The 26,315-nt window shown below is 45.0% G+C and overlaps 1 protein-coding gene across 3 annotated transcripts; it reads left to right on the top strand.

Annotated features, from left to right (window-relative positions):
- The first annotated feature begins 640 nt into the window (after window positions 1–640).
- On the top strand, window positions 641–26,315 carry ZNF180 (zinc finger protein 180). Of its 3 annotated transcripts, XM_027079786.1 has the most exons (6): window positions 641–882; window positions 1,425–1,687; window positions 3,800–3,889; window positions 16,539–16,613; window positions 21,293–21,419; window positions 22,561–26,315. In XM_027079786.1, the coding sequence occupies exons 3-6, from the start codon at window positions 3,839–3,841 to the stop codon at window positions 24,303–24,305; spliced, it is 1,998 nt and encodes a 665-aa protein (XP_026935587.1). In that variant the 5' UTR covers window positions 641–882; window positions 1,425–1,687; window positions 3,800–3,838; the 3' UTR covers window positions 24,306–26,315. The 3 variants fall into 3 exon arrangements, with proteins under 3 accessions (XP_026935587.1, XP_026935586.1, XP_026935588.1); XM_027079785.1 differs by lacking the exon at window positions 1,425–1,687; XM_027079787.1 differs by lacking the exons at window positions 1,425–1,687; window positions 16,539–16,613.

The raw sequence follows: 26,315 nt of genomic DNA, 5'->3' as shown, positions 1-26,315 counted from the left end.
TAAAGGCCAGCGTGACTGGAACTGAGCCAGGAAAACGCTCAGGAGATGAAGAGAAAAGAGGAGGGGTGGGGAACAGATCCTTAAGTCCTTACAGGTAGGGGGAAAAAAACCCTCAATTTAAAAAAAAAAAAAAGGATTCTTACTATTTTACTATTATTGACTACAAAAACATTTCAGACTCTTGAAGGGCTTGACAGGAGCTCCCTGGACTGTATAACGGGTTTGTAGCAACTATCTTTGCCCACAAGGACCAAAGGAGATGGTGGGCGCAAAGCGCTTGACAAAGGCAGCAGGCGCCCAGGAGGGTCCCCGCCGTTTCCCTCCGGATCCCGTTTTCACTGTCACTCCTGGACGTCAAGCCGAGCCCAGGGCCGGCCTTTCCCAAGCCAGCCACTCCCCACGCATCGGTGTCTTGGCCTCGGCCTCCGATCTGGCTTCTCGTCTCGGCGCCCCGCAAAAACTCGGACACGCACACTCTCAGAGCCCAGCCGGACCCCAACCCTAACTCTCTCTTCCTGTGTTGCCGCGTCCGGGCGTCCACCTTCCCTGAGGAGCTGGAACCCCGCCCGCGCCGCCGAGCCTTCTGGGAATTGTAGTCCAGGCTCGCAGAGCCCAAACGTACTTCCGGGTTCGGCCAGAAGCGCAGCCATTGTCCCGCGCGCGGACGTTTTTTGTCACCGCGCACCTCGGCCCTTCGGAGGTTAAGCCCAGTGGCCCTGCGGATGCCGACTAGGGGAGGGGACAGAAGTAGCTTAACCCGAGTCTGTCGTGTGCAGCATCGGGGCAGAGAGTTGCTTAACCGAGCTCGTCTTGCCGTAGAGCCGTGCTGGGCACTGAGGCTGGGACAGGCCCTGCCTGGTCCTCGACCCGGTGAACGCCCAGGTTGGTGAGGGGCGGGGCAACGCCGGTGTCCCGTGCGCGCATGCGCAGGGTCTAGGCGGGCCGCTGGGATGGCGAGTGTGGGTGGGCGATCTGGGACCTGCGTGGGCGGTGCTTCAGCTTCGGGTCACAGAAGTTGGGTGGTGATGCTAGGGCAGCTGCAGATCACGGGACTGTGCTCTGCGCACGTGTGCGGGTACCTGGTCGGGTGTTGCTCTTGGGATGCTCTGGGGAAGCCCAGGTTGGTGGAAGACAGGCTATATGCACGGGTGTGGGGGAAGATCCTGAGAACCCCTCCTCTCCCTCATCCAAGGCTGGAGGAGCTGAGAACGACTGGGTGATGATGTGCCCAGTTGCAGATTCTGGTTCTCGGAGGAGAGGGGCTCTGTCATTATTCCTATACTCTTGAGCAGGTGTTTGAGCAGGAAACACGAGATGGGAGGTGAGATTCTGGGTAGTTGACTCTAGGACCCTGGAGCAGACACCACTCTTTCTGCAGACCTGGGGGCGCCCTGGGTAGTGGACAGACTAAGTGGGAGTTGCAGTTTCTTGTTTTAGGAGAGGCAGCGCTACTTCAGCGACCCCCCCTGCCCCCCCCGACCCCCGCCATGAGACTGGCTGATGGACTGCAGACTCCTAGGTTGACGGAGAGACCAGAGCCTAGAGGCAGGTTCTAAGCAGAGGGCTTCCTACACATGTTGGAGATGTCTGAATGGAAAGCAGGAACTTGGACCAGTGATCCTGGGACCCACGTTGGATAGCGCAGAGTCCTAGGACATTCAAGTTTGCTGAAGACACTGGGTGGCAGGTACAGATTCGGAGCCCAGGAATGGCAAGCTGCAGCCGCTGCCATCAGATTGACAGCTGTTTGGGAAGGAAGTGGGATGCTGCCAGCATGATCATGAAGCAGGTGTCCCCAGGACCTTTGCTCGGGCTGCCTGGCTTGCAGGCGTGAGAATGCTCCAGGTGGTAGAGGAACAGAGTCTGGGCTGCAGATTTGGACCTGGAAGGGGCGGTATGCTAGGCAGCACCCAGGGGTTGACATTTGGGTTGGAGGAAGCAAAAGGACCCGGTTCCCATGGGAGCTCCTCTGTCGTGAGTTTGAGAACCCCCAGGCTGGTGAGTGCCCATGTCCTAGGCCTGATTCTGGAGTTCTCTGCTCCAGTTACTGTTTGGGTGTTCTGAAGCAATGGCGGTAAGCAGGCAGTGAGGCTGGGGACCTGAGAACCCTCACAGGGGCTGGTGGGTACTTGAGGTAACCCAGGGAGGTTGAGGAACAGATTGGGAAGTGCAGCTTCTCGTCTCAGGAGCGGGAACTTGCACAGTGCCCCGGGCTGGCCGAGGGCCCAGGTCCTGGACGCAGATTCTGGGTGTGAGCCTGCACTGTGTGCGTGGGCATGCCAGCAGGAGGAGGGAACCTCGATGGGTGGCCCCTGTGCGGTGGCTGCTGGAGTAGAGGCCTGAGGGCCCCAGTTTGGAGCTTTGGGTTCTGAACTTGGGAGGGCCAAGGCCGCGCTCTGCACATGCACTGGTATTTGGGCAGAATGGGCACATGGGCAGTCCTAGGACCCTGGTACTGCCTGAGGATGTCCAGGTGGGTGGAGGGAGTAGCTGCAGATTCTGGGCTGCAGAGGGGTAGGGCTGTGCCAGGTGCCTTCTGTGCACATGAGCAGGTACTTGGGTGAGAAAGGAGGAGCTGGAGGTGGGTATTAGAGGGCGCTGGGGTCTTTGTGCCCCTGGCATCCCACTCACAGCCTGATGATGCCCAGGTTGGTGGAGAGACAGGATCTCCCTGAGCTGCAGGTGCCCAGGAAGATGTTTGGGAGGAATCTGGGCAGGTGCGACTCAAGTAGGGGCCTGGGGAGGTTGGTGGGGGAAGCAGTTTGGGTGCGGGTTCAGGGTACAGCTGCATTGTGAACTCACCCTATACTGTTTGAGTGAGAATCCAGTGGGGCTGAGGGGTGGGTAAGAGGGAGAGATGGGGCAGGGATGGCGTGCGGAGGTGGGGGACTTGCTGTTCTAGTCTCCGCCCCAGAAACATCGAGTTGGTACAAAGACAACTGAGGTCCACATTCTGGGCCTAGGAGGGGCTGGCAGGTGCTGGTGTTTGTTGGGCAGCCCCCGGTCCCATGCCGGCTTTGTTTCTGACTCAGGCCTGAGGACACCCAAGTTGGTGGAGGAGCCAGGTCAGAATTACAAATTCGGGGCCCAGGAAGATTTGGGGTAGGGGAGAATCTGGACTGGCGCTCTTCTGGTAGCAGCCCGCCCACCCTAGAATGGCTGAGGGACCAGGTCCCGGGTGCAGCTGAGGTCTGTGCTTACACTTGGCCGTTTGAGCAGGAAGTGAGAGGCAATCCACCCGACAGGTGCTGGAGGGTCAGGCTTGTCAGTGGATCCTGGGAGGGGCGGGGCTACGTCATGAACTTCATGCAATTAGTCACGCACGGAGGTTGAGCCGTCAAGCCCAGAGCCCTGCTGTTTGCCTGAGGAGGAGGTGCTGATTTGGGGCTGCAGATTCAGGTTGGGGGTAGTGGGTGCACACCAGGGGGTCCTTGATGTGCTGGGTGTTTGTAGGGGTCCCAGGGTTCAGTGGGATAGAGAGGGACTGATTCGTGCTGCAGGTTTTGGTGATGGACGGAAGGCCGCACTTGGGCATGTGGTGGGCTTCCAGGTAGGTGGTCCAGAGGCCCCAGACAGTGGAGGAGCTGCAGGCTAGAGCTGCAGAGCCTTGGCCTGGGAGAGGAACTGAGGGACTCTAGGTGCGAGCGCAGCTGTTCAGGCAGGAATCTGTCTGGGCAGGAGCCTCTGGAAGCACAGTTGCCATGGGTACTGCATCCCGGAAGCAGAGACTAATCCAGGGAGGGGGGAGCCACAGTGGACCTGCACGAAGATGCTGTACTCCGGGCTTCTCCCCTTGCAGCTCGGGACCTCAGGCCCCTGCCCGTGCCTGGAGGAGAGCATGGAAGAGCGGGATGAGAAGCCCCCGGGACCCCTGAAGGCCAGCGCGCAGGTGAGTGGAGCTTCCCTTCCCTTGGGAGACCCAGAGCTTGTCCCCATCCATGCCCCACAGCCTGATCCCCTGGGTTTGGGACACTGTCCAGCTCTCTTTGCAGTGTTTTGGGGGCTTCTGGTCCCTCCCGATCAGTAGGCTTCTGACACACACTATACATTTTATGGGGCTCCCTGCATTTCCTCACCCTCTTAACCCAAATAACTCTTTCTGGAAGGAACTTGGCGTCCTGTATCCAAAGCCCTGAGCCAGCGACTCACAGCTTTGCTTGAGAATAAGCAATTGGAAAGAATGTTTGAGAACGTGCAATGCAAGAGGAGAGTCGAATGAGTTCTAGTAAAAGACCATGAAATGGAATTCACTGTAGCCATTGATAGGATAAAAAGATATTTATGATCTACGTTAAGTAAATAGCATTTTGAAATGATTAAAAAAAGGATGTAGTTTGCGTGTGCATAGAAAATACATTATATCAGTTAACAGATTATCTGTAGTTATGTTCCCAGTGACTTTGTGTTTTTAGTTACTTATCTATACTTTTGTACTTCTGTACAACACATTTTAAGGTTAGGAAATTAATGATTTAAAGCATTTTCTTTGAGAACATTTCATTTCTTAAAGATGTTAAATTAGAATTTCACCTTTCCCTTCCTGGACAGTTCAATCCTGAAGCTATTAGGTGGGGCAGAGCCAGGTAGGCGTCTGCAGTTGAGGGAGGGCTGCCTGCTGTGGGGCGGCACAGCCTCATCAGGGTGATGAGGGCATCCATGTGTGAGGGTGTCAGTGACCCAGTGGAGTGAGGTAAGTGTCCACACGGAGGAGGAGGTTCTGGTTTGGGGTGACAGGGTCAGCGCAGGTGAGAAGAGCATCCAGAGAGGGGATGCCCCGGTGTGGGCAGCCCAAGTGCAGTGAGGGTGTCCACGCAAGGGGTGGTCCAGCTTAGGGTGTCCGAGCCAGAGCCGGGTGAGGCGGGCACCCGTGTTGGAGGTGGGGTGCATCCTGGTGTGGCGTATCACAGGCTGAGCAGGTTGAGGACATCTGCATGTGAGAGTGACTCGACGTGGAGTATCAGCTCAGACGAGGGCATCCACACGGAGTCCAAGGCCAAGTGACTCGAGAGTGAGTCCCTGAGAAGAGGACACCTGGCCTGCAGAGGCAGAGCCCAGGCAGGGTGACGAGGGCCCCTTGGCAGAGGCCGGCCCCACGTGGGGCAGCAGAGCCCAGGTGGGCCGAGGAGAACTGTGTAGGAGAGGCGGTGGCGGTGGAAATGGGAGATTAGTTACTTACAGGGGGGGTCAGTCAGATAAACAGATCAAATAAGAGTCATGGTGAAACTGCTAGGTGGCGTTTCGCGGGGGCTTCTTGGAGCTCCAATTCTTTATGTCTCAGCGCAGAAAGAATTCAACAAGAGGCAAATAAGAGATGAGGAGTGATTTATTAGAACAGGATGCTTGTGAGGCTTACAGGTGGGCAGGCAAGAGCGTGCCGTGCCCCCCAAATTTAGTGGGCTACAGTTTTATAATCAAAGGAAAAGTGGGGAGGGGGAAAAGACCACCTTCTTCCTCATTCTTGAGTAGATCTCATGCTTCCATCATCAGTTCTTCCTCCGTGTCGGGCAGGGGAGTTTTCTTGTCCCTACATGGTCAAGCCGGGTCTGTCACGGCGCAGTGGAAATGAGCAAAAAGGCGGTACATATGCTAAAAATAGTAAATCATCTCAGGTTTTAGTATAATGCCACCTTTTCCTCATATTTTTGTTTTTAGTGCACACAGAGGAGCATGTCCTAGGAATCATTAACTTACTGAGCTCACTGGGCAGGATGTGGGTCTATGCCACCATTGTTTTATTGTTTGGGGGCATGTCTCATGCTTCTGTTGCTAAGCGAGCCCGCTTGGTTTTGTGGTTAAGCAAACCTGTTTTCTTGAGTGATCATTAACTTGCAGGGGTCTCCCATACTTCTTTCTTTACTTACAATCCCCTAGTGGCATTAACTATTTAATTATCTACTTTGTCCCTTTACCCTGCCCGTATTAGTCAGTGGGAGGCAGGGTTCTCGCCGTCAGCTGTGGAAAGAGAGGACTTTGGAATGAACTTGGTGGTGATCAGTGGAATTGGAGGTATTGGGGTGGCTCCTGGTTTTCAGTATATGTAGATGTAGAAATACATGCAGACGTTGTGTGCCTCTGTGTGTGTGTGTGTGTGTGTGTGTGTGTGTGTACACACAGATATACACATATGTATTCCGTCTCTGTCCACTGTGAGGGCCTGAGAGCAGTGACATTCTGATACCAGTGTGCACCCCTAGTGCCCAGATCTCAACTTCTAAATATGCCACAGGTTTTATGAGTTTACTGTTAATGGGTATTTAGTGTTCAGTTTGTTGCTGTTACAGGCAGCACTGCTATAAATGTTTTTGATTATGTAAATGATTCCTTGTACACGTACACAAGAGTTTCAGAGAGAGAAGTTAGGCAAATATAAATTTACATACGTTTGCATTCACATCTTTATCAAAAGTACAGGTAAAATGAGTTTTGATGTGACCATTGGTATTGTACTTTAAGCCAGTAACTTCAGGTGTTTTCTGGGAATCCTAATGGTCCTCTCACCATCTCCTTCTATGTCATACAACTGAATTAGCAATCTACTCATGATGATTTTTACTTTCATCAAATATTTATTGATGGACTAACCAATGTAAGGCCCTGTGTGAGGCGCTGGGGAGAAAGATGACTTAGTTCTCACAGACAGAAAGGCTACATAGATAGAAAAAGCAAAAACATCTTCCTTCTTGTATTAGTTATCTCCGGTTGCATCTCTCAAACTTAGCAGCTTAAAGCAACCAACATTTTTTATCTCACACAGTATCTGAGGGTCAGGAATCTGGGAGCAGCGTATCGGGATGTTTCTGGCACTCGGGGTCCCTGGTGCGGCTGCAGTAAGTTGCTGGCTGGGGCTGCTGCCTTTGGAAGGCTTGCGTGGGTAGGGGATCCACTTGCAAGCTCACTCATGTGGCTGTTGGCGAGAGGCCTCAGTCCCACATCACGCAGACCTCTCCCCAGGGCTGCTCACAACACAGCAGCTGGTTTCTCCCAGAGCAAATGATCTGAGAGAGACGAGAGAGAGAGAGAGAGAGAGAGAGAGAGAGAGAGAGAGAGAGAGGAAGGGGGGTAGGGGAGCGGGAGCTTGCACACAGCCAAGATGGAAGCCACCGTGTCTTTTATCATTTGATCTCAGAATGACACACCATCGCTTCCTCTGTAGTCTTTTGGTTGCACAGACCTACCCTGGTACCAGGTGGGCAAGGACTACGTAAGGTTGTGAATACCAGGAGGCGCGGCGGTCACCGGGGGCCACCTTGGAGGCTGGCTTCCACACTTCTCAACTCTGAACGGCCTCTAGTTCATTTTAATCGTTATCAGAAGACGCACGGGTGCTTTGGGCCTGGAGACGGTAAGGAGAGCCCTGGCAGGGAGAGACAACCAGGGAGCCCAAGTCTTGGCTCTGAATGAGGGACACTCAAGGAGAGACTGTATTGGGACATCACCTGAGAGGTTTCAGTGACTTACATACCTGGAGGTAACTCGGCCTTGAGGCGACTCTGAACCCTGCCTGCCTTCAGGGTCCGGCCAGGGTGGTGGCGGAGCCTCGCTTGTTCCCTGTCAGTTTCAACATCAGAGCCGGGCAGGTTGTTGATGAGTTGGTGACCCTGTGCTGGAGCGTCTGTTCTGTCCATCTGAGGAAAGTTGAGAATTTTCATAGATAATGGTGTGGGATGGGAGAGAGAACTTTCTTGTGCATGAGAACTAGCGAGACCCTCCGGTCAGGAGGGTCTCTGAGAAAATCAGGAGAGGAACCTTCAGCCTTTGGTATGAATAGGGGTTGCTTTTACTCCCTCTCAATTAGTAATTAAGAAACTCTGTGCCCTCCAAATGGACCCTGTACATCACTTCCCTTGAGCTGAAATGTGAACTCTGCCCTGCATCTCCTGTGGGCCATAAGAGAAATTAACACACCAAGGAGGGAAATTCTCCTAGTGCCATGCCTATTAGAGTTAATATCCTGAACCTCCTCACAGATGTAGGAGTTTCCCAAATACAAAGCTTGGAGAATTGAGTTCAGTAATCATTCTGTGATTTGACTGGAAGCTTTTTTTCCCCCAAGAACCACCCCCTGCCCCCTGAGTTAGGTATGTTTGGTCAACTCTGTTTACAGGAGAGCCAGTAGCAAATAGTCCTAGGACTGATTTGAGCAAGGGTTCACTGTGAAGGGGACGGGCCACTCCATGAGGGCTGTGCTTGTCTCTCTTCCTCGGCCCTGGATCACACGTTTCCACTCATGTCGCAGAGAGAACGGTTATTATCTCTTGCCTGTAACTCTTCTCCACGTGCAAGTCAACAGGCTAATTCCTATTCCAATTCTGTAAAGTACACAAAGAAAAAGGAAACCGTTTCTTCATTACATGGAGAGGTGATTGTTGAACAAAAGGGAGACTTTTTAAAATGCTCCAGAAGGACATTATACTAAGTGAAATAAGCCAGACCCAGAAAGGCAAATACTGCATGATCTCACTTATGTGTGGAACCTAAAAGAGTCCAACTCGTAGAAGCAGAGAGTACAGTGGTGGTTGCCAGGCAGTGGGGGAAATGGGAAGATGTTGGTTTGATGTTGCAAAGGGTCAGTTACGTGGGATGAGTAAGTCCTGGGGAATCTAATGTACAGCATGGTGACTAAAGTCAACAATATTGTATTGTGTCCTCGAAATTTGCTGAGAGCTGATCTTAAGTGTTCTGACCACATGAAAAAACTCGTAACTATGTACAATTTTTATTTGTCAGGTATACCTCAATAAAGTTGTAGAATAAAATAAATTGTAAATAGTGAAAAAGAATAAAAATAAAAATGCTCCAGAGCACACAGAAGTGGGAGTAAAGGCTTTTCATTCCAGTTATATATCCAAAACCGTGCGCTTATCTCTAGCCTTGTCACATTCAGACCACTCACGTTGTGCTCCTGGTCAGTACTGAGGAGAATACAAAGGTGAAAAATACACAGTTCTTTACAGTTTAGGATTCATGACCCAGGTATATAGACATGGAATTAATTCGAGGAGAATGATTTTACTGGTACAGTTAGGGTCCAATAAAAACAGCTAAGAAACTAAGGGAAGAAGAGACAAGACTTTGTGCTATCTGGGAACGCTTCATGGAAGAGGTGGCATTTGCTCTGGAGCTTGAATGATCAGATTTTGAGCGATGGGGCCATGGAAAGGGGAGGAGTTCACATCAGGCAATCAGTGTTTGGACCATCTCTGGTGAACTCCATGGACTTCAATGAGTTTACGAAACTTTATTACCATTTATTTCTGTGTGGGTAAAATTGACACGTCACTTCCTTCTTCAAAAGAGTTTAGGGCTTCCCTGGCGGCGCAGTGGTTGAGAGTCTGCCTGCCGATGTGGGGGACATGGGTTCATGCCCCGGTCTGGGAGGATCCCACATGCTGCGGAGCGGCTGGGCCCGTGAGCCATGGCCGCTGAGCCTGCTCGGCTCCGCAATGGGAGAGGCCACAGCAGTGAGAGGCCCGCGTACCACACACACAAAAAAATAATAAAATAATTGTGTGAGATAGTCTGTGTTGAAGTACTCTGTGTGTTGTTAAACACACTAGCAAATGATAGGTATTATCTGAAGGAAACCGCAGGAGCTAAGATGTAAATACAGGAGACATTCCTAAAATGGTTGGTAATCCGAAGTGGATAGAAGGAGTGGGTGGGTGTAGGGGTGTGTGTGTGTGTGTGTGTGTGTGTGTGTGTGTGTGTGTACATACTTTGTTTCTTTGGCCGCACTGTGCAGCATGCAGGATTCTAGTTCCCTGACCAGGGATCGAACCCAGGCCTCCTGCATTGGGAGCGTTGGAGTCTTAACCACTGGACTGCCAGCGAAGTCCCGACAACATGGTTTTTGAGCATTTAGTTTGAGAGAGTAAGTTGGGGGTAGGTTCTGGAGGCTGATGCTTTTTCTGAGCAGAAAGGGCGCCCAACAGAGGTTTCTTCTAACCAGAGGAGGGACTTGAACTCAGCAAAGACTTGGTGCCTTTGGGGACCAAAGGACAGTGTGAAGGCTCAGGTAGCACATTCCGTGTGGTTGTTTTACTGTCAACACTCGTTTATGAAGTGGCTACCATGTGTCAGTACAGTCGGTCCTCCATATCCTAGGGTTCTGCAGATTCAACCAACCCAGGATCAAAAAAAATTTTTTTAATTCCAAAAAGTTTCAAGAAACAAAACTTGAATTTGTTGCTTGCCTGGCAACGCTTTCCATCACGTTTGCATGGCATTTACATAGCACTGACATTGAATGGGGTATTATAAGTAATCTAGAGATGACTTAAAGTAGACGGGAGGATGTATGTTGGTTATATGCAAGTACTGCGCCATTTTTATATAAGGGACTTGAACATCAGTGGATTTTGGTATCAGTGGGGGTCCTGGAACCCCCCCCCCCAGGACACTGAGTGATGACTGTGCTGATTGAAGCACAATGAAACCATGGTAAATAGGAGAGAGGAGAGCTCAGCTCTTATGGAGCCCACTCTAGTGGAAGTTGGATTTTTTAAAAAAGGTATAAATATATGTGTGATGCAAAGAAATGAAAGCAAAGTGGCGGAATTGACTTATGGGCTGGTGGCAGGGAAGGACATTTGGTGCAGAGAAGACCGTGAGCAGAAGTGATCTCCCTTTTGTTTTCCTTGTGAAAACTTTTAAATCAAAAGATGTTGACAACAGTTTTGATTAAAGAGAAGGTGCATCCGTATTCCCCAAGTAAAATTGTTTTAGCAGGTGTGGCAGATGAGGAGCATTTTGGGGTTTTGTCTTTACTAGCACCTCCTGAGTTAGAAACATGAAGTCTTTCAGTTCTTGGCTTTGTTTCTTAACTGGTCTTAAATGTTAAAAACAAACAAAAAACGTGAAAGATTATGTAATAATTTAAAATACAGTCCAGTGTTTCTAGGTTTTCCTTTCTTGAGAAACTTCTCATTTCCCAGGTAGTTTTAGATTATAGGATGAGTTAACTTCTGGCCCTTAAGTTGTTAGAATTCAACGTCTGCCACTTTTGTAGCAAGAAAAGACAGCTTTGGTGGTGTCACACATTAAGAATGCGATTTCTCTTAGTAGCCGAGTTTCCATGATATTTGAGTCCGTTAGCAGTTTGGGGTCAAAACTTGTGGCTCCTTGGGGCTATCTGTAGTTTTGTTGTTGTTATTTTAGCCTTGTGAGTTAGATTTGTATGTTTTTGTTCCTTGGCCTTTGGAGCTATTTTGTAATGCCCAGGCAGCCATGTTAAGGCAGTTTAACCATCCTGGCATTTGTACTCAACAGTAATGCAGGTAATTAGCAGTTAAGCTTTCACATTGGGCCACCTTTACATTGCAACAACTCCAGTTCATTAAATACTCAGTGTTACCCTTAGTACCTGCCCAGGAATTATAGAGAGGTGTTTTTAGGCTTGGAGAAATCCTTTTCTGACTTTAAGCTAGCTACTTTTCATGACCCTTCCCAATGCAATGGTGAAATTTTATCTAGGTTGATAAGGGAGGGAAATTGGCACACCTGTGAAAAGTACAGTAGTTTATCTCCTTTTAGTTTATGATTGAGACTGAATGATAACTGAGTTATAATCAAGAATCAACAGTAAAATCATCCCTCGATATCCGAGAGGGATTGGTTCCAGGAGTCTCCATGTATACCAACATCCTCAGATGTGGTTACACATTCATGGATTCAACCAACCAAGGGTTGGATAGTACTGTTCGTACTTATTGAAAGAAATTCACATATAAGTGGACCCGGGCAGTTCAAACCCATGTTGTTCACGGGTCAACTGTACTTATTTCTCAGTGTTTGAAGATTTAAGAAGGAACAAGGTACACAGGCATGCGCTGGAGATACTGCGGGTCCGGTTCCAGACCACCGCAGTAAAGTGAATATCAAAATAAAGCGAGTCACGTGAATTTTTTGGTTTCTCAGTGTGTGTAAAAGTTACGTCCACGCTATACTGTTGTCTCTTAAGTGTGCCAGAGCATTATGTCTAAAAAATGTACATAGCTTAATTTAAAAATACCTATTGCTAAAAAAAATGCTAACCATCATCTGAGCCTTCAACAAGTCATATCTTGTTGCTGCTGGAGGGTCCTGCCTCACTGCTGGTGGCTGCTGACTGATCAAGGTGGTGGGCGCTGAAGGTTTGGGGAGCTGTGGCAATTTCTTAAAATAAGACAACGATGAAGTTTGCCTCATCCATTGACTCTTTCTTTCTCGAACAGTATTTCCGTGGCATGGAGTGCTGTTTAGTAGCATTTACCCACAGTAGAACTTCCTTCAAAATTGGAGTCAATTCTCTCAAACCCCGCTGCTGCTTTATCAACTACGTTTATGTCATATTCTAAATCCTTTGTTGTCATTTCAGCAATATTCTCAGCATCTTCACTGGGAATAGATTCCAACTCAGGAAACCACTTCCTCTCCTCATCCATAAGAAACAACTCCTCATTCATTAAAGTTTTTCCATGAGATTGCAGCAATGCAGTCACATCTTCCGGCTCCACTTCTAATTCTAGTTCTCTTGCTGTTTGCACTTCATCTGTGGTTACTTCTTCCACTGAAATCTTGAACCCCTCAAAGTCATCCATGAGGGTTAGAATCAGCTTCATCCAAACTCCTGTTAATTAACAGGAACTCCTGTTAACATTAACTCCTGTTAATGTTGGTATTTTGACCTCTTCCCATGAATCACGAATGTTCTTAATGGCATCTGGAATGGTGAATCCTTCCCAGGATGTTTTCAATTGACTTTCTCCAGATCCACCAGAGGAATCACTATCTATGGCAGCCATAACCTTATGAAATGCATTTCTCAAATAATAAGACTTGACAGTTGAAATGATTCCTTGCTTCATGGGCTGCAGAATGGATGTTGTGCTAGCAGGCATCAAAACATTAATCTCATCGTACATCTCCATCAGAGCTCTCAGGTGAGCAGTAATTTTTTTTTTTTTTTTTTTTGCGGTACGCGGGCCTCTCACTGCCGTGGCCTCGCCCGTTGCGGAGCACAGGCTCCGGACGCGCAGGCTCAGCGGCCATGGCTCACGGGCCCAGCCGCTCCGCGGCATGTGGGATCTTCCCAGACTGGGGCACGAACCCATGTGCCCTGCATCGGCAGGCGGACTCTCAACCACTGCGCCACCAGGGAAGCCCAGCAGTAACATTTTGAAAAGAATCTTTTCTTCTGAGCAATAGGTCTCAACAGCGGGCTTAAACTATTTGGTAAACTATGTTGTAAACAGATGTGCTGTCATCCAAGCTTTGTTCTTCCATTTATAGAGCACAAGTAGAGTAGATTTAACATAATTCTTAAGGGCCCTACGATTTTCAGAATGGTAAATGAGCATTGGCTTTAACTTAGTGACCAGCTGCCTTAGCCCATAACCAGAGAGTCAGTCTGTCCTTTGAAGCTCTGAAGCCAGGCATTGACTTTTCCTCTCTAGCTATGAAAGTCCTAGATGGCATCTTCTTCCAACCTAAGGCTGTTTTGTGTACATTGAAACATTGAAAATCTGTTGTTTAGTGTAGCCTCCTTCATGAATTACTTAGCTAGATCTTCTGGGTAACTTGCTGCAGCTTCTCCATCAGCACTTGCTGCTTCACTTTGCACCTTTATGTTACGGAGGCGGCTTCTTTCCTTAAACCTCAGGAACCAACCTCTGCTGGCTTCAGACTTCTCTTCTGCAGCTTCCTCACCTCTCTCAGCCTTCACAGAATTCAGGAGAGTTAGGGCCTTGCTCTGGAGGAGGCTTTGGCTTAAGGGAACGTTGTGGTTGGTTTGATCTTCTGTCCAGTTCACTCACACTTTCTCCATATCAGCAATAAAACTGTTTCTCTTTCTTGTCATTCGCGTGTTCACTGGAGTAGCACTTTTCATTTCCTTCAAGAACTTTTCCTTTGCATTCACACCTTGGCTGACTGGCGCAAGAGGCCTAGCTTTCAGCCCGTCTCAGCTTTCGACCTGCCTTCCTCACTAAGCTTAATCCTTTCTGGCTTTTGATTTAAAGTGAGAGATGTATGTATGACTCTTCACTTGACCACTTAGAGGCCATTGTAGGGTTATTAACTGGCCTAATTAAATATTGTTGTGTCTCAGGGAATAAGGAGTCCTGAGGAGAGGGAGAGAGACGGAGGAAGGGCTGGTCAGTGGAGAAGTCAGAATATACACAACATTTATGGGTTAAATTTGCCCTCTTATTTGGACACAGTTTGTGACACTTCAAAACAATTACAATAGTAACATCAAAGATCACTGATCACAGATCACCATGACAAGTATAATAATAATGCAGAAGTTTGAAATATTTTGAGAATTAGCAAACTGTGACACATAGACATGAAGTGGGCAAATGCTATTGGGAACATGGCACCAATAGACTTGGTATCTGTGAAGCGCAGTAAAGTGCAATGAAATGAGGTATGCCGGGGGAATTCCCTGGCAGTCCAGTGGTTAGGACTGTACCTTCACTGCTGAGGGCGTGGGTTCAATCCCTGGTTGGGGAACTAAGATCCTGCAAGCTGTGGCGAGGCCAAAAAAAAAAAAAAAAAAGTATGCCTGTCCTTGAACAGAATGTCATTTGACAGGATGAGTCATTGTACTCAGTAGTAAAAACTTCAGGAAGAAAAAAAAAAAAAAAAAACTTCGGGAAGCCACAAAGAAATTATCTTGTTTCAGAGTGATTTTTTCAAGAGGGAAACATTTGTTGCTGTTTGGTAAATATTGAATTAAGGAAAAGAAATGTCATTAAAAAATGGATACCATGTTGAAACACAGACTGTGAACCTGCACCTCAATTCTGCTTTTCCAAAATATAACTGCTTTTAATGCTTTTGAGACTGTCCTTCTGGACTTTTCTGGGCATGTTTGTATTTCATAAAAATTTATTTATGGTCTATATACGGTTCTTAATTTTTTCACTCCACAATATATTATAGACATCTTTCTGTCCTTTATATGCATCAATCCATGCAAATCTATCTTTTCTTCTCTTGGCTGCTAAATAATATTCAGTTATCTGGATGAAGCATAATTTATTTAACCAGGCACTTACTGATGGACACTTAATCTCTCCTCCCATTTTTGCTATGATAATGTAACTCTTTAATGAGATTTCTTGTACATACATCTAAGTGTTCTTTCTTTCCTTCTTTCTCTCTTTTCTTTCTCTCTTTCCTTCCTTCCTTCCCTCCTTCCTTCCTTCCTTCCTTCCTTCCTTCCACATGTTTTGCAGGATCTTAGTTCCCCGACCCGGGATTGAACCTGTGCCAGGGCAGTGAAAGTGCTGGGTCCTAACCACTGGACTGCCAGGGAAGTCCCTAAGTGTGCTTTCTGTTATTTCCTAAGGAAATACTATCAAGAAGACTTACTGGATATTACATTTTTAAAATATTGCCATTAAAAAAACAAAAATAAAAGCAAAGAGTATATGTAAAAATGGATGAAATCTGGATAAAGTCGGTACCTGAGTTAAAAATGTTGAACTGATATCAGTTTCCTGGTTTTGACAATGCACTATGGTTACGTGTGATAGTATCATTGGGAGAAACTGGGTGAAGGGTACACAGGAACTCTCTCTGTTCTGTTTTTGTAAATTCTTGTGAGTCTTAAACTATTTCAAAATAAAATGTTATTTTAAGAAATATATTGCCAATCCAGGGAGCTTGTATCAACTTAAACTTCCACTAGGAGTATATGAAGCTCTTGACCCGTGGGCCACCAGGGCAGGAGTCATTAGCAACAGGCCAAAGAAACAGTCCATGTGGTTGGGATATTGGTTACATAAAGGAGATTGAGCAGATAAGTAAATATAAATAGGATAATGGGACGCAGAGAAGGAAGGTACAAATATAGAAAGTGGGAAGACTAGAATTGTTGAATTGGAATTGGAATTATTGCTGTGAATTTTATGGTCTCTAAGGTATAGAGGTGTCATAGAAATAGAGATGTGATTTTATCTGATTGAAAGAGATGAGCATCTTTTTGTATATTCACTGGCCATTTTATTTCTTCATAGTTGAGTTGCCTGTGCATTTTCCTTTGTCTATTTTTCTTTCTTTCTGATTCGGAGGAAATCTTAACAACATAGATTCTTATTGGTGGTGCCTTTATCGGTGGCACTTTTTGCCAAACATTTTATGAAGTTAATTTGTTGATCTTTGTCTTTATCATTCTTTGGTCTTGCTGTATTACGTGTTATTTCCGTACAATTCCGTGATCCAGGAATTCAGGCAGGGATTTAAGCTGGACAGTTCTTTTCTTCTGCATCGTGTCTGGGGTCACTCAGCTCCGTTCAGCTGGTAGCTGGGCTGGTCTGGAAGATGCACAAAGACATCATGCTGTTTCTGATGCCTCTTGCTCCTCCAGATGTCCCCTCTCTCTCTCCACATGCTCAGCTTGAGCTTACCGGTGGGAAGGAGCAGAAGTTTGGTAGGTGGGATGTGTTAAAACAGATGGCCTGTCAAATCCTAGCCAACTCACAGTGGGAGTTTTGAGCCATGGCTTAGCTCCCTGATTATTTTCCTTTTTCTCATCTGCTTTGCCTTCTCAGGACTGTCTCCTTCCTCAGGAGATTATCGTCAAGGTCGAGAGAGACGATGCCGGGTCACTGGCCGTTGCATCCCAGGTGAGTTGGACAGGGCCTCTGTCTTCACCTCGAGAAATGTGCGTGGCTGGTGGGTGGCAGAAGCCACATTGAAGTGAGCTGGGAAGTGAGTAGAAAATGGGGAAATAGAGATAAGAGTGGGCAACTTTTTACAAAAAGTTGGTTATCTATAAAAGATTGAAGAGAGTGATAACTGCAAGGAAATCTGAGGTTGAGGGTTGTTGTCTTTTTTCCCCTAAAGGTTTGAAAGGATTTGGCTCGGTTTAAATGGTTGCAGGAAAGAGTAAGTGAAGGAAAAGAAGTTAACGGTCAGGAGAGAGAGAAGATAAAACTATAAAGCAGAACTCACAGATACAGAGAACAAACTAGTGGTTACCAGTGTAGGGGGGTGCAGTAGAGGGGTGGAGGAGTGAGAGGTACAAAGTATTGGGAGTAAGATAGGCTCAAGGATGTATTCTACAACGCGGGGAATAGAGGCAATATGTTGTAATAACTGTAAATGGAAAGTAACGTTTCAAAACTGTATAAAAATTAAAAATAATAATTTAAAAAAGAAGACAAAAGCGATAAAGCAGAGTCCTTGATTAGTGCCAGGGGAATTAATTCAGAGCATATGTGAATGCATTAACTCTATTAGAGGAAGAAGGGCTCATATAAGAAAAATGAGGTTGAGAGAATTATCTGAAGGCTTGTGTTTTTCTCTGTGAACAGTCAGGTGAAATTATCTTTTGAGCATGTGGGTGGGACTTGGAATGGAGAGATGTTTGACTAGAGTAGAGAAGACTTAAAATAGTAATTTGGATTATGAGAGACAGGCTGCTCCAGGAGGTATAATAGGGTTGCTGGTCAGTCCGAAAAGCTCATTCTGAGATAGTGACTGTTTTTAAAATTTATTTATTTATCTGTTTATTGGCCGTGCCACACAGCTTGTGGGATCTTAGTTCCCCAACCAGGGATTGAACCCGGGGCCTCGGCAGTGAGAGCGCAGAGGGATTCCCGATAGTGACTGTTAATAATACTCTATTCAGTTGCTTTTGTGGATTTTCTTTCCCTGTGGCATTCCGTAACCTACTTTCCATGGAGAGCAGATTTGACATTCAGATTTGTTTAGTTTTTGTAGCCAGGTATATTCAGTGGAAGCCCCATAGGTCAGGGTAATATTTGAAAGAGAATTTTTGAATATATCAAATAGAAAGATTGAGGTGAGTGATCCACAGGCTCTCACCTGAATAATGAAGATGGGAAAGATAAAAGAGGATGCTAAACAGAAAGGAAAAGACTACAGACTGGAGGATAGTGATAGTAGATATTTTAGTAAAGGCCCCAAACCAGCAGAGAATGAGAGGAGTAAAGGGAGTGATTAAGCATGTAAAGTGGAGAATTCTGATGTCGTAATGAAAGAGTGAGCGCTTCTGGGTGTGTGACTTGAGAGGTGGAGTACTTTATGGTGATTTCAAGATCTGGGGTCTCACACTAAGAATGAGGGGCTGGGAGTTGGGCTGGCCATGAGTTGATGACTGAGAACATAGTCTGTGATGTTAGGGAAACTTGAGGTTGCATCCCAGTCACTAACCTTAGGCCTACATGTTAATTTCTCCGACCTTCTAGCTCTTCATCTGAAAAATGTTGCTGCTAATGGTATTTTCTCACAAGGGGCCTTGTGAGAATTAAGTGAGTGATAATTTATGCAACATGCTTAGCACACTGCCTGATACCACATAGTAAGTGCTTCATGAAAGTCAGTTATTTTTATATTATTACCAGAGAACTCTACATGTGGATGCTATAGACTGCGCAAGACGAGACAGTACACGTTCTTGAATTAGCGGATAAATCCTGGGTATTATAAATCTTCAGTGGTTGGGGGCATGGGTGGTGTTCAAGAAGTTGGTACAACACAGCTCCAAGAAGTGAGGTAAATGGCATGAATTTCAGGGTAACTGGGAGCACACACACCCTCCTCCCCCTCTGATGCTGAGACCCCTGGGATGGGAGAGCACGACCACCCTGAGCCTGTGAGGACTTCAGAGGAGGGAGTCCTCAGGGGGGAAGTGTAGGTTTCTATTAACACAGGGATGTAGAGAGAATATTTGGTGAAGATGTAGGATTTCTTTTTTTTTTGCTGTGCTGAGTCTTTGTTGCTGCGTGCGGGCTTTCTGTAGTTGCGGTGTGCGGGCTTCTCATTGAGGTGGCTTCTATTGTTGTGGAGCATGGGCTGTAGGTGTGTGGGCTTCAGTAGTTGCAGCACGTGGGCCCTAGAGTGTGCGGGCTTCAGTAGTTGTGGTGCATGGGGTCAGTAGTTGTGGCTCGTGGGCTCTAGAGAGCAGGCTCAGTAGTTGTGGTGCACGGGCTTAGTTGCTCCACAGCATGTGGGATCTTCCGGGACCAGGGCTCGAACCCATGTCCCCTGCATTGGCAGGCGGATTCTTAACCACTGCGCCACCAGGGAAATTCCGGATTTCATTATTATAGAAGAAGAGTTCCCAAGGGCACAGTTGAAGGGTTTGGGAAGAAATTTTGAGGACTTGGGTGTAGGGGACAGATGAGAGGAAGGATAGAATAAGAGGGATAGAAGTTCAGAAACAGCCAGTATCCACGCGCTGAAGGACCTTTTCAAATGGGTATGTGATGGGCCTTGTGAGATTCAGGTGAGAGGAAAGGATTTCCGTCAGAATTTGAACCAGGATTATTTTGATATATTACAGAGTCTACTGATATACTGTTGATTCACTTACTGAAATAATTTACCAAATATATAATTAGTCTATACTACACACCAACACTGTACTAAGCTCTGGAGTTACTGCCCTCATGGATTACAGCCTAGTGACAAAGATGACCATTATGCAAATGATAAGAAAGCATCGTGAGTCTTATGATAGAAATTCCTGGAGCTTTGAGAACATATAGCCTGGGGTGCAGTGGGGGGTGCTAATCTAGTCTAGTATTATTTATTTAACATTTGAAGAAGTTTGATATTAAAGGGACCTACATTAAACAGTGAAGGGGAGTGTTTAATAAAAGGAAGCATGTATTGGAGGTTGAAAAACAGTACGTATAGATCCATGTTCAACACGGGGCAGTTTGCAAGTGATATTTCTTTTCTTTTCTTTTTTTTTAAGTATTAGATCGATGTTTTTATTAAGATCTTAAAAAAAATATGACCTGAAGGAATAACACATATATTTGTAGGTTCTTCTGGCTGAACTTTCTGTTTCTTTAAACTGCTGCTTAAAAATATTTACCTAATTGTTATTACCTATAAACAACATTGTGGTTCTGATTATTTTCTTTGACTCAGTTCATCCTTGTAAGATCTTCAATCCTGAAGAAATGGCACAAAACGAATAATGAGAAATAACAAATGATATTTCTGAATCCCATTTTGGGGTAACTGTGAAAACCTTTGAGATTTTAGTGAAATTTATGGGCCACAACTTAGAAAAAGGTACAGCAGCATTTTGCATGGAGTTTCTTGGGATTCAGGGACTTTGTGTCCTATGCATGAACCACAGCTTAAGAACACCCCATCTACTTAAAAAGCCTTGGTAAGTGGCATTTGACTTCTGTGGTTTTTGCTGCCTTTGGGTAAGGACAGATCATCTCCAGCACTTTTTTGGAACAAAATTCCTGCCCAAAAATCTTAGGAGGAGGTTCTTGCCTGCTTAGAGGAGGCAGTCCAAGAGACCCCTTTTACATGGCAGTAATGACAGGCCCTATGGTGCAGCTCATAGTGTGGACATAATAGAAATGTTTTCTGAAGACTTAAGAATTCAGGATAAAGGTTTCATTGGCTGTCACTTATTTTTTGAGGCTCCTCAAACCTAGTCATCCTGATAATAATTCCCAGCCTTTGTTTTTTTTAGTAAACTCTGGTAATGGCTTTTCATATATCATTACAATTAATTCACTCAACAGCACAATGAATTGGGTATCATTAATCCTAATAAATAGAAGTGGAATAAACTCACCATTAATAGACAGATGATCAGATTAGATATATTTAAAAAAAAATTCAGACATAGGCTCTTAATAGGTAAGAAAACCCACATCTCTTTTCCATATCCAGTGCTCTAAACCTGTACATACTGCCTTTCATTAAGGCCCACATTTCATTTTCTGTCTCAGGCATCAGTAAAGCCTGTGTGCCAGCCTGGCCCGTCACCTGTTTTTTGAAAATAAAGTTTTATTGTAATACAGCCACATCCATTTGTTCATGTATTTTCTGTGGCTGCTTTCTTGCTATAGCACCAGAGCTGAGTAGTTGTAATAGATAGAGACTGTATGGCTTGCCAAGCCTAAAATATTTGCTCTCTGACCTCTGAGAGAAAAAGTTTGCTGACCCTGTTCTGTTAGTTTCTCGGGAATTTGGAGGGAATTCCTAAGTAGGAATTCTATATTCACCAATGCAAAAATCAGAATAAGCATTTTCTTTAAGGTCAACAAGAGAGAAAACAGTTTACGTCAGTTCTTAGCTGGTGTTCTTCTTTGGGGTTATATAAATAGGTCCAGCATCCAAAACCCAAAGGGGCTCACCTAGAAGGTACCTGTATCCCTTGACTAGAATCCTTTGAACGGTGATCATGTCAGGACAATTTCCAGGCCATCAGGTTTTCTTTCTTCCACCTGTCAAACTTTTCCTCTGTGAACATTGGAAGGAAATGATACCCAACTGAGCAGGAATGTGTGTCCTGTTTTAGGAAGGAGTGAACTTCCATAGAGTGACTGTGGACTTCACTCAGGAGGAAGAAGGCACTTTGAACCCTGCCCGGAGGACCCTGGACAGAGATGTGATCCTGGAGAACCACAGGCACCTAGTCTCTTGGGGTAAGAGTACAATCCCCTTTAATGAAGTCTATGTATTGAAATGATTTCTCATTTCCATTGATCAAGAGCTAGGGAATTCAGAGGCCAGAATGATTTTGGCCACACATAGATTGCATTTGTGCTTTTTATTCCCCAGTGAAGATTTAGTTTTAATTTGTAGGGTAGCAAAGGTACAGATTCTTGGGTTTGAGCTTATGCAGTCTTCTTGGCTCCTAAAGGCCAAGGACTGGGACCAAATTCTGCAGTGATTTTCTTTTGTCCCCAGCCCAAATACCCAAAGTCCTGTATCTTTCCCTATCGGCTTTTCAAACCAGATGCAGTCTCCTAGTTGGAACAAGGGGATAAGTATAAAAAGAGTTTCTCAACATGCATATCCAGGTGAGAAACAGACATTTGGGAGTCATTACAGGTATAGAAGATTTGTTTGAAAAATCCCCATAGGGCATGCTGCATATTTCTCCATCTCCCACTCCTGGTGGACTTATACATCACCACTTTTTCCAAGTGTGCTTCATATTGCCTGGCCTAATAGCCACCAAGGCTTCTGTTTATGAGCTAATCTTCATCCTCTCTCACTTGGAACTAAAGGAATTCATGGGGCCATATTAGCCCCTAAGGCATTTAGGGAACCTGGGATAACAGTGCCCCCATTATTTTTTCCTGGTTCACGAAGTAGTTTGACCTTGTTTTACTAACACAGACTGTGCTAGCAAGTTTCATGCCTCCAGAAATTTCTAGAAATGTAGACACTAATTTCTATTTCAGTGAACATATATCTAGCACTAAAGAAGGTAGAAAGGACCCTCTTTTTTTGCTAAGGATTGCAAAATTGTTTTGCAATTCTGTAGATTCTGCATAGGGGATCTTATTTTGGAATATGGAGATATTTGACATCTAAAGTCTTTTTATTCAGCAACACTAAGATTGAAATAGTTTCATATTAATGCCTTGTTACACTATTGGACTATGGTAGTTCTCTGCTTACTACTTCATCCCATCCTTTTGCTTTCTCAATTCATGTTATAGGTCCATAGCTGAAAACAAATCCATATATAATTGCATACTTTCTTGTCAGCTTTCATTCCCCTATTCCAGCTCTAACATTTTTTTGGCTAGGGTGTTTTATTTTGCTTCCTTCCAGAGTCGGCAACTGCACTTGGAAGAAGAGAATCAACATCAAAGCAGAGCAGTTTTGGTGATGAACCATCCCACAGAGTGAAGATAGAAAGGTTGACAAGAGATGATCCTTGGTTATCTTCATGTGAAGAAGTTCAGGATTGTAAGGAGCTTTTGGAGAAGCAACAGGAAAAACAAGAGAGACTTTTGAAGGAAGTGACATTCACTCACAGGACAGCTATTAGTCATGAGAGAGCCTGCAAAAGTGATGACCTTGAGGAGAAGCGTGGTCCAAATAACAGTCTTCTTTCACCACAGATGATACCCATAAGAAACCATTTTCATAAACATGCTTCACATGTTAAAAAATTTCATTATAATTCTATGGTAAACACTCATCAGATGATTAATGATAGTGAGAAACTCTGTGAAAATAAAGAATGTGGAAACCTCCCCCAGAGCATTCATTTTTTTCAGTTTACAAAAGCTCAAACAGAAGATAAATCCTATGGATTTAGTGACAGTATTCAACACTTTAGCCATGATAAACCCCTAAATCTACATGAGAAAATACATGCACAAGGAAAATCCTTTGATTTTAAGGAACATGGGCAAGTTTTGAACCACAGCATATCCCATAATGAACAACAGAGAATCCCTGTTGAAGAGAGTCAGTATAAATGTAATAAAACCTCCCAGAGTTCATCCCTTGCTCAAAACATGAGAAATCATTCTGAAGAGAAACCCTTTGAATGTAATCAGTGTGGGAAATCCTTCAGCTGGAGCTCTCATCTTGTTGCACATCAGAGAACTCACACAGGGGAGAAACCTTATGAATGTAACGAGTGTGGGAAATCATTCAGCCGCAGCTCTCACCTTGTTTCCCATCAGAGAACTCATACTGGAGAGAAACCTTACAGATGCAATCAGTGTGGGAAATCCTTTAGCCAGAGCTATGTCCTTGTCGTGCATCAGAGAACTCATACTGGAGAGAAGCCTTATGAATGCAGTCAGTGTGGAAAGTCATTCAGGCAGAGCTACAAACTTATTGCACATCAAAGAACTCATACTGGAGAGAAGCCCTACGAATGTAATCAATGTGGGAAATCATTTATCCAGAGCTATAAGCTTATTGCCCATCAAAGAATTCATACTGGAGAAAAGCCCTATGAATGCAATCAATGTGGAAAGTCCTTTAGTCAAAGTTACAAACTTGTCGCGCATCAGAGGAGTCACACAGGAGAAAAACCCTTTGAATGTAATCAGTGTGGAAAATCCTTCAGCTGGAGTTCTCAACTGGTTGCACACCAAAGAACTCATACTGGAGAGAAACCCTACGAATGTAATGAGTGTGGGAAATCTTTCAACCGCAGTTCTCACCTTGTTATGCATCAGAGAACTCATACTGGAGAAAAACCCTATGAATGTAATCAGTGTGGGAAGTCCTTCAGCCAGAGTTATGTTCTTGTTGTACATCAGAGAACTCATACTGGAGAAAAGCCCTATGAGTGCAGTCAGTGTGGAAAATCCTTCAGGCAGAGTTCATGCCTTACTCAACATCAGAGAACTCATACTGGAGAGAAACCCTATGAATGTAACCAATGTGGAAAAACATTCAGCTTGAGTGCTCGACTTATTGTACATCAAAGAACTCATACTGGAGAGAAACCCTTTACATGTAATCAGTGTGGGAAAGCTTTCATTAATAGTTCTAAACTTATTAGGCATCAGGCAACTCATATTGAAGAGAAACCCTATGAATGTAACTAGTTTGGAAATCTTTCAGCCAGAGTATATCCCTCCCTCCTTCCCTCCTTCTCTCCCTCGCTCCCTCCTTCCCTTCCTCCCTCCCTTCAGCCCCTCATTTCCTCCTTCCCTCCTTCCATTCCTCCAGGATTACATGTATTGGAAAGAACTACTATGAAAACAATGTGTCTGGAAAAAGCTTTCAGTTAGCTCTCTGTTATTGTGTATCTGGAAATTTGTTCTGGGGAAGAAACAGAGAAAAACTATCAAATATTTTACTTAACAGTTCCATGTTAAAAAATCAAACTTGGCCCTTATAACACACTCCCACAAAAGTAATAACTACTGGCGCTTTTCCTTGTAGAAAGCACTTCGACCTGACTTTGAGAGAATTACCATTAAATGGGCAGTATGCTGTGGAGTGATTGCCAGTGAGGTGGACCTCTTTTCCAATAAAGAATAAATGAGAATGCTGATACCAGTGGGCTTGTTGTTGAGAAGGTTGGAAAATTGCTGTAGTTATTAGAACTTAGGCTGGAAAACGGCATTTCAGTGTATCATTTTCCAACATGATTTCCCTAGCAGCTACTTAGTAATCAGTTTCATACAGCACTTTCTCTTATGTGTGAAGATTTTGTAAAAATTAGGGAAATGGCTATGATATGAACTGAAAAATGCAGGGCAAGAGTATAGAACATTCATTTCTAGAACCATCATGATAAGATATTTGTGTTTGGATCAGGGTCTAAAGGGATTCTAGGTGTATCTGTTTTAATTTTAGGCTTATGCCTGTTTTTTTTGTGTATGCTTTTTTATAATACTAACAAATGATATGAGTAATAGTCAAAAAAGTACAAACATTTCCATCTCTTTGACCATTTAGGAAAGACCTGACAGTCAGATAGCAAAGATCCCTCAGGGTTCTGAGAGTTCCATTTGGATTAGCATGAACAGGTTACTCCTTAGGACTTAGATTCCCAGGAATGTTCCTCATTGAGAATAAAATATTTCCCTGTGACTGTGGAACTGGAAATTTAAGCCAGAGGGACTGAGAATGCATGGGCAGTATGGAGGGCATATGGGCTTTTTTTAACCCATATATCAAAAGCAGTATAAAGGAGCTTTATTTTTATGGTGTTTTTTTTTTCTTTCTCTCCCCTCATGTAGTATTGTCTTTTTTTCCTCTGGGATATGTTCCCTAATGTGAGAATCCTCTGAATGGGAAGGTACTGCCCTGGCTAAGTGCTTGCCATCTAAATTAAGCACACAAGAATGCTTTTAGTGAGGTAATATTTGTAGCTTCTCATTGGTTTTTTAGATTTGGTTCACAAGTCTTTCTGGCCTTTGCCCCTTATCATGAATTCTAATTCTGTGGATTGTCATGGACCTGAAACCTCTGATCCCAGAGAGTTATTGAAAAATAGGCTGAGAGTTGAACTGAGAGACCAGAGAATAGAGGTAAATTCCCTGGAGAAAGAAGAAAAAAAAAAAACTAAAGTGATATCTAATAGGGGTTACCCTTAGTAAATTCTGTCCCCAGGATATGACCCTAAGTGGATTCATCTTTATGAGGGTTAAGCCAGAGAGTGCAGCACATCTCACAGTGACTGAAGTTCTGGGGGAACAGTTGTTGACGGCTGGAAAACTGGCTGCCCACCCCAGGAGAATCTTCAGTCCATGAATGCACAGATAGAGGAAGAGAAGGGGTTCTCTGTGCACTGCCTTTGGGGGAGGACATAAAATTGTGAAAATGCTAATTTGGTAGTGGGACATGGTTAGGCTTCTTTTCCCCAAAATTATAGATAAAACCAATACCAGTGCTAGGTACAAGTGGATGATTTTCACTGGGCATGTTGAATCTTACTTTGAAGACAGGAGACAGGAGACAGGATTGTACAAATGAGATTAAAGCCAACTGGGCTAAGAAGGAAGCCTGTGAAGATTTCAAGTTTTGGAAGGGGTTTATCTCAAACTAATCTTTTTAGTGTTAAAAATATTTCATTGAAAATGAAATTGATAAAACTGCAAAGAATT

This window comes from Aethalodelphis obliquidens, unplaced genomic scaffold (genome assembly GCF_003676395.1).
Source record: "Aethalodelphis obliquidens isolate GAN/ISIS:26980383/991018 unplaced genomic scaffold, ASM367639v1 scaffold43, whole genome shotgun sequence".
Taxonomy (NCBI): domain Eukaryota; kingdom Metazoa; phylum Chordata; class Mammalia; order Artiodactyla; family Delphinidae; genus Aethalodelphis; species Aethalodelphis obliquidens.
This window is presented reverse-complemented; position numbering and strand designations above follow the sequence as displayed.

Coding starts and splice junctions, on each gene's coding strand:
- ZNF180 (XM_027079785.1), top strand. CDS start 3,839: ATGGAAGAGCGGGATGAGAAGCCCCCGGGACCCCTGAAGGCCAGCGCG. Junction 3,890..16,538: donor CCCTGAAGGCCAGCGCGCAG/GTGAGTGGAGCT, acceptor TTGCCTTCTCAG/GACTGTCTCCTTCCTCAGGA. Junction 16,614..21,292: donor CACTGGCCGTTGCATCCCAG/GTGAGTTGGACA, acceptor GTCCTGTTTTAG/GAAGGAGTGAACTTCCATAG.